This window comes from Triticum aestivum, chromosome 5D, assembly GCF_018294505.1.
Source record: "Triticum aestivum cultivar Chinese Spring chromosome 5D, IWGSC CS RefSeq v2.1, whole genome shotgun sequence".
Taxonomy (NCBI): Eukaryota; Viridiplantae; Streptophyta; class Magnoliopsida; order Poales; family Poaceae; genus Triticum; species Triticum aestivum.
In genome coordinates, this window is record NC_057808.1 from 56,339,295 (window position 1) to 56,346,780 (window position 7,486).

The window sequence follows — 7,486 nt, forward strand, 5'->3', positions numbered from 1 at the left end:
CATTGATTTTGTTTATCAAAAGTAGAGTACTCCACACAAAATATTCTTCATATGTCCATTAACTGTAACCAGCTTGCTTAATTTCTACATTATTTCATTGGAATTTCACACAAAAGCATAGTGTTTTTTTTCCTGCTGCGCCTCAGAGGAAGAATAAACATCAGTATCTATTTGAATTACGAGTGCCACCTGTTATGCCATTTTCTTATCTTGGAGGACATCTTACCACTTACCAGATTAGCTTCTTGAAGTTAAATTAGAAATACATAAGTAGCTTCATTCTGTGTAGGAGTTATTTTATGCGGCTGAAAGGAAATTAAAAAACTCCAACAAGATACTTACATAATCCATTTGATTGTTGTTCTTTTCCTCAGGTTCTTGTCGAACTCTTCTTTGCATGAGCTTTTGAATACCTATATGAAGCTTCTAAGAAGCAAATTCCACTCCCTAGCAATGACTTGCTGTCCTGTGTTCCGGTGGAAGAGAAAATCCAGAAACCAAATTGTACAGCAGGACATAGGTAAACCTGCATATCTCATTTAACTTTTGTTCTTCTGAAGCATCCTAAAACCCTCCTGATTCATCCTATTCTGTTCAGACATACCGCTCCATGGCAACGTGAAGATATACTCCTCCAAGGAGCTCAAAAGGGCCACAAGGAACTTCTGCTCAGGAAACAAACTTGGACAGGGTTCTTTCGGCTGCGTTTACCTGGTAGGTTTAGTTGCCAGTTTGGCAGTTTGCACCATAAAAGCTTTGATATTTCCAAGTTCAAACACCACAATATATTTATCCTTTAACATGTCTTATGCACCAATCAGTCATTCCAAATAATCCTGAATTATTAGAAAGCGGCAGGTTATACTATTCCTGCCGTAGTGATTAGCATCACTGTAGCACTTGGACCAGCTATCAAAATTCAAACAGTAGTGTTTCAAGAGTGCTCAGGCTCTGGTCTGAATTATGCAGGGAAAGCTGAAGAATGGTCAGAAAGTTGCCATCAAGGTGCTCTCCTCCGAGTCAAAGCAAGGAACAAGGGAGTTCTTGAATGAACTGAGTGTCATATCCAGCATAACCCATCACAACCTTGTAAAACTGCACGGCTGCTGCGTCGATGGAGGTCAGAAAATGCTGGTCTACAATTATCTGGAGAACAACAGCCTCGCAAGGACCCTCTTTGGTATGTTCAACCAAATTTCGATTTTCATCAGAACTTTGAATCGCTGGTAAATTCATTGCTCTGAACCCCCTGGTTTGTCATGATGTTGTTCAGGCAATGCCCACAGTAGTATCCGCTTTGACTGGAGCACAAGGGCGAAGATCTGCATTGGTGTTGCCGAGGGTCTCACATATCTGCATGAAGAAATCCGGCCACATATCGTCCACCGTGACATCAAGGCGAGTAACATTCTGCTTGACAAGGACCTGAGCCCCAAAATATCAGATTTCGGGCTAGCAAAGCTCTTCCCAGGCAACATGACGCATATCAGCACGAGGGTTGCAGGAACATTGTAAGCAAAGTGACACCTGTTGCTGCTCTCATTTAACCTTGCATATATTGATATATACTGTACTGTGTGGTTAAGACAAGTTGACATATGCTCATTTCTCAGAGGGTATCTGGCACCGGAGTATGCAATCCGAGGGCAGCTCACAAAGAAGGCTGATGTGTACAGCTTTGGCGTTCTCCTGCTGGAGATTGTCAGTGGAAGGTGGCACACCGACCCCAGATTGCCTCTCCAAGATCAGTTCCTCCTAGAAACGGTAAAGAACAATTTCAATAAATATATGTACTTAATTATGATTCTCTAGAAAGTTCAGAAAAAATATCAGGAAAAACAAATACGTATTTTCTGTCTAGTACAGAATACATCTATGATAGATTCAAGATGTTCCACATCAGACCATGATAATCATGCCAGACATATACCTACTATGTGCACATGGTTGAACAATTTAGATAATCACAAGTAGATGCGCATAATATACTTGCCACAGTTGGAAGCATTCTTTATTTTTTGATGAAGAGGAAATACAGTTGGAAGTATTCTGAAGGAAAGTACCAGGAAGTTTCCTCTCTGTCCTGAAAATTACTATTTTTGGTAGTACTGCCAGCTTTCATTGTCTTATCTTAAGATTATTTTTTATTGGCCCACTGGTTCTGGATTGGTTTCTGAAAATGTTTTCTATGCCACTTGCATTGACTGGTGTTCTCATTCTTAGGACATATCTGTTAGTTTTGTCCAATTATTATATGCACCTGCTATTGCATTGTAAAACAGCGATTTATGAGAGATCTTTAATCTCTTACCCTGCAAAGAGAAGTGAAAAGGTTCTATTTCAAAAATAGCTGAAGCATTGTCTCTTGACATTGTCAATAGTAGATTAAAGAATATAAATCAGAAATATCCACTTTTTTTGCCAGGCTTGGACACTCTACGAGTCTGGTGATCTTGGGAGCATCATCGACAGGACCTTAAAAGATGGTTTCAGCACCGACGAAGCTCATAAGTTCTTGAAAATAGGACTCCTGTGCACCCAGGATAGCCCCAAGGTCAGGCCCTCCATGTCGACAGTCGCCAAGATGCTAAAGGGTGAGTGCCCCGTCGGCGACAAGATCATGAGGCCAGGCCTGATCACAGATGTCATGGACCTGAAAGTCAGAACAATCGAGCCTGCTCTTCAGTTAAGTGTGTCTCCATCAATGTCTCCGCTGGATAACCACTCACTGGTGTCTAACCTTGCATCCGCTGGTAGCACTGTGATAAGGGACAGCCCCTGATGAGAAGGTAAAAAGGCACATGAAGGAGAATATGCTCAGGCAACAATGGCTGTAAATTGGAGGGATGACGAAAAGCATGTCAAGAGAGGCATTTGATTTCGTTTTGTGTTTCTGGATTGCTTAGATACACTGTTAGTTGTTTGTATATGTTGCATCTGAGCTTTTGGTGATCAACAACTGAAGACCCTCAGTGTCCTGTGGAGCATGGCTTATAGGTGAAGGAAGAAGGGCACAGCTACACCAGGCACCCAAGCAGGGAGCGCTGGACTTACAGAGATTTGCTAGTTAGCACCTTTCCTAAGTTAAGCAAGCAAGCCAGGGTTACCTTTTTTTGTGTGCACAGAAATACTGTAGTAGCTACAATGTTTAGTCAAGTATACAGTACAAATCTCACACGGATAATGACATGACTTGCATCTGCATGAAAGACCTGTGAAATTTCCACCCTGAAATGCCAATAACTCAAACTGATAATATCAAGTCTTTCGATAAAATACATCAGCAGATTATTGGGGATGATTGTAACAATAAACTGTAAACTGAAACAAGTGAAGATATCTAGGTACAGAAGTAATTTAAAGATATCTCTTACCAAATAAGGTCTTGAATCTAAGAGGAACCATGGAACTGCAGTTCCAAAAATATATATCCTTATAAGAGGAAGCTCAACACTGAAAGCAGGGATTGACAAACGAACCTTCAAAACACTGAAAAGCACTATCAAATTAGTCATGATAAAACCTCACAACATTCCATGTGAAATCACCTTGTATGGAATGGTTTCCGCAGCTTGAAGAGTACAAGTTAAACCAAACAAACAGTCCGGGTAAGCCTGAGTTAAACAAAAGTACTTGCTGTCATTTAAAAAAAAATGCACCACAGTAATAACCCAACCATGTCATATTAACAGTTGAACATGGTATCACAGCAAAAACTTTCATCCATCTAAACTCCCTCTGTAAACAAATGTAAGACGTTTTAGGTCACTTACATTTGTTTACAGAGGGAGTAGTACATATCGGAGGGAGTAGTACATATCGGAGGTTCCTGAATCTTTAACACATAATAATGACAAAAGTTAGATGCACACTAATAGTCCCAGTGGGGGACATTCGATTATGTCAGGAAACACAGCAGGAAATGAAATTACCAAAACAACAGTAAATCTCAAGAAATAAACAAATACGGAGTATATATCAACGTACAACTAGAAATAGATCTGCATAGACTATTCATTCTTGGGCAGCAACAACTGAGTTGCATGTATATACATGTAGAAAATCACATTCAGACACATCATCAGAAACTTTGTTCTTTAGCAACTAATTCTACAGCACTGCTCTCAAAAGCCACATTCTGAAGACTTCTACACAGCGGGAAAATAGAAATGAAATGAAATTTCAAGCTTAGATGATTTGCTAGTGTGATCTTGCCATCCGGTTCATTTCCAGCAGTTGTGTAAGAGACACAGAACTCCATCTATTGGTTCCCTCTTGAAGTTGCGCATAGAGTAGTCGCTTGACAGAATCTATGAAGATACTCACGGAGCCAAATTCATACACTGGCTTGCCATTATAGGATTTATTAACTCTAGGCATAAACAGCAAACCTTGGTCAGCCGCATATGCCTGAATAGACTCCTTGAAGCTCATATCTCCCATGGCTGCTCCTGGCACTGAACGATAAGCTGGGTATTGTGATGCTTGCTGTGCTGCATCAAATTGCCGCTTCTCTGTTGCTCTCAAGTAGCCCAAATTCTCCCTTGTCACTGGCTGCACCAACTCAACCCCTTCAGCAGCTTGGTTCATCATCTCAAGACCAGCCGTTAGAAGCATTCGTATGCGTTCATTGGCGAGTAACTCTGGTGGGAAAAGACCCCTCCAGCCCTTGTACCAGTTTGTGATCTCATTGAAATCAGGATTCGGTGAACACAACCAATGGTAGAGAACCTGCTGCCACTTGCTAAAGAAATCAACTTCCAACATATGGACCATATGGTGTACCGGTACAGCAGAAGCCCAAATCATAACCGAGTTAAACTGGTCGAACTTCTGGTTTGCTGGGTTGATCTGAAACTCCTGGAGTGCCATTTTAAGTTTAGGAATGATATAACGCACTATCAAGTCTTCCCAACTTGCTGGGTCAAATACACCCTTCCATGGAGATAGCAAAGCGTAAGCTGATGCATCGTGAGCTTGCCAAACATGGAGGACACTACTCAGCTTGTAACGAATAGAGTCACACAAGGTCTCTACCCTTCGTCCTAGAGTCGGCAACCATGGGTGTACCCATACATGAATCGGTACCTTCTCCCTACGTGGATCCCAGGATTCGACAGCAGCTGTGAGCTTTGGCATGATTACATGCTCTAATATTGAATGGAGTACAATAGGGGGCAGCAACTGCTCCCATGACTCGAGAAAGCAGAGCATTGGTTCTGGATCCCTAGCCTCCCATGAATTAGTTCCTGATATCATCACAGCTGGCAGGATCACCTCGCTAACCAGCTGTTCATATGGAGCCATTGATTCAGTAGCATCTGAGAAATCATATGGCTGGTCACACTGCAGCAAATCCTTCCATGACGACATGACTTCCAAGCCAAACAGCGGATTCTGCAGAGGTTGCCACCCCTGGAAGACCCGGATCAGTAATGGATGAGCAAATTGGCAAGCAATCCATGCAACACTGCACATTTTGAACTCCTCCTCATGGCGCAGCTTCAATTCCTGGAAGGTCTTAAGCAACCCTCGCAGCATGAGCAAACCAGCTGTATCGTCCAACCAGACTTGCTCCAGCACACCTGCAATCGTCTCCATAACCTGCAGCTGGTGTTTCTGCAATGCCTCCTGCTTTGCTACTTTCTCCTTCTCCCGCACCAAACTAGCCACCCCCTCCTGCTCCTGTCGCAGCTGCCCATCCAACCTGATGATATCAGCCTTAGTCTCGTCAACAAGCACCCGCACATTGTACTGCAACTCTGGCATTGGCACATCATTCGCCCCCATCTCCTGTTCATCACTGAGCCCCTTCAAGTCTGTCAGCACACGAACCTGAGGCCCTCGCATGTCAATCACCTTCTGGACAACCGTGGGCTGCTCATCCTGTTCCTGCTCGGCGCGCATAGCCAGCAACTCATTCTTTGTCAGGACCTGATCTCTCTTCAAGTTGGCCTTCTTGGACCACCGTTGCTTTTCCTTCTTGGCAGACGGCGGAGGAGGTGGGGGTGGCAGGTTCTCCTTGGCAGTGAAGGGCTTGGCCTCCTTAAACTCCTCGATACTGCCAAGTCCGGCATTTTTGGGGCGCAGGATGGTCCCCACCGGTGCGGTGATTCCCTGAGCATTCTTGCCGAGACCCATTCCTCTCTTGTACCCCATCATACCCATCATCTTAGCCACCTTCGTGTTGGACTCCACGCTGCCAGGGGCCGGCGCTGGTTTTCCATCATCCACCTCGGCCGATGACGCTTGGCGTCCGCGCTTGACCGCCTCATACTGCCGCTCCTTCTCCTCCCGCCTGGCACGCGCACCCTCCGCGATCCGCTGCCCGAACCCCGTGGGCAGGTCGATGATCTCCTCCGTGTCCTCCCCCGCGGTTGCGGTGCGCAAGGAGGACGCGGCCTGGCCAAGCCCAAGCCTCTGCTCTTCCTGCTCCACCCCCTCGGGCATTCCCTTGGAGACGAACTGCACGGGCCTGGTGAAGTCAGACTCGGACTCGTCCCTTCTGCGCTTGCGGCGTCGCGACCCCTCGTCGTCCTCGGAGTCGTAGTCGGAGTCGGAGTCCCCCTCGGCGAAGACGCCGTAGACGGCGTCATCGCGGGTCTGGAGCGTGCGCTCGCGGGGGCCCTCGTAGTAGAAGCGGTCCATGCCCTCCGCGTCCTCCTCCATGGCCCCGCCGCTCTACGCCTCCTCGGTCACCAAATCAAAACAAAACGTAGGGTTTCAGGGCAGACCTCAGGCTTTCAGCCAACCAATCGAAACAAACAAGGCGAGGTAAACGGAAGTGGGAAGGGATGGCGGTGCCCTGCCTACTACCTCGCTGCCGGTGACGCCAAACGGTGGCTTGATTCCGGCTAGACGGAGCGGGGACCAGGCGACCTCGATGCGGCCGCCGGTGGGACGGAGCTCGGGGCAGCGAACTTCGGGCGGCCGAAGAACCCGGGATGACGCGCGAGAGGGAGGGGAGCAAGCGGCGGGCGGGGCAGAGACGGCGGGTGTCGCTTCCAGCGGAGGCGCACCACGGAGCGACGGACGGCGTAAGGTCGGTTGTGAGTTACCACTGGCTTCTAGCCCGTTGGGCTTTGATTAGTCTTTTGTGAAAGACTTGAGTATTACCGACCTTCAGCAGCAGTCGGATTGGGCGGGTCCAGCGCGGACACAGGCCTTCAGCGTTTCCTTTCTTCCGTTTCTTCTTTCACATTTTTGCATCCGTTTTTTCTGCTTTACTTTTTTGTATTCCGAAATATTCTGAATATAAGTATTGTAAAAATAATTATATATGCAAAAGTTGAAAAACGTTAGTCGTACATATAAAAAATGTTGAATATGTATATAGAAAATGGATTGTCATGTACACAAAAAATGTACGACGTGTATGGAAAAGTAGAGATAAAACAGGTAAGTTCTCAAATTTTTCTGAATAATGTTAATCACTCATTTAAAAATGTTGAAATGTTTTCACTGTATACAAAAAATGCAAATTGTG

General features: G+C 45.6%; 2 protein-coding genes across 3 annotated transcripts in view; one reads left to right on the forward strand and one right to left on the reverse strand.

The window, feature by feature from the left end:
• LOC123119415 (cold-responsive protein kinase 1) overlaps nt 1-2,909 on the forward strand; it is a 3,837-nt gene extending 928 nt beyond the window's left edge. For both annotated transcript variants that reach the window (XM_044539218.1, XM_044539219.1), the window contains exons 2-7: nt 375-520; nt 599-714; nt 970-1,180; nt 1,274-1,511; nt 1,614-1,764; nt 2,426-2,909. In XM_044539218.1, coding sequence (XP_044395153.1) covers nt 418-520; nt 599-714; nt 970-1,180; nt 1,274-1,511; nt 1,614-1,764; nt 2,426-2,782 — 1,176 coding nt within the window. In that variant the 5' untranslated portion in view covers nt 375-417 and the 3' untranslated portion in view covers nt 2,783-2,909. The remainder of the gene's footprint in view (nt 1-374; nt 521-598; nt 715-969; nt 1,181-1,273; nt 1,512-1,613; nt 1,765-2,425) is intronic.
• A 1,089-nt stretch (nt 2,910-3,998) lies between these two features.
• On the reverse strand, nt 3,999-7,065 carry LOC123124323 (septin and tuftelin-interacting protein 1 homolog 1-like). Its single transcript, XM_044544957.1, has one exon. It carries the CDS (start codon nt 6,667-6,669, stop codon nt 4,201-4,203), a length of 2,469 nt encoding a protein of 822 aa, XP_044400892.1. The 5' UTR covers nt 6,670-7,065; the 3' UTR covers nt 3,999-4,200.
• Nucleotides 7,066-7,486: the final 421 nt, after the last annotated feature.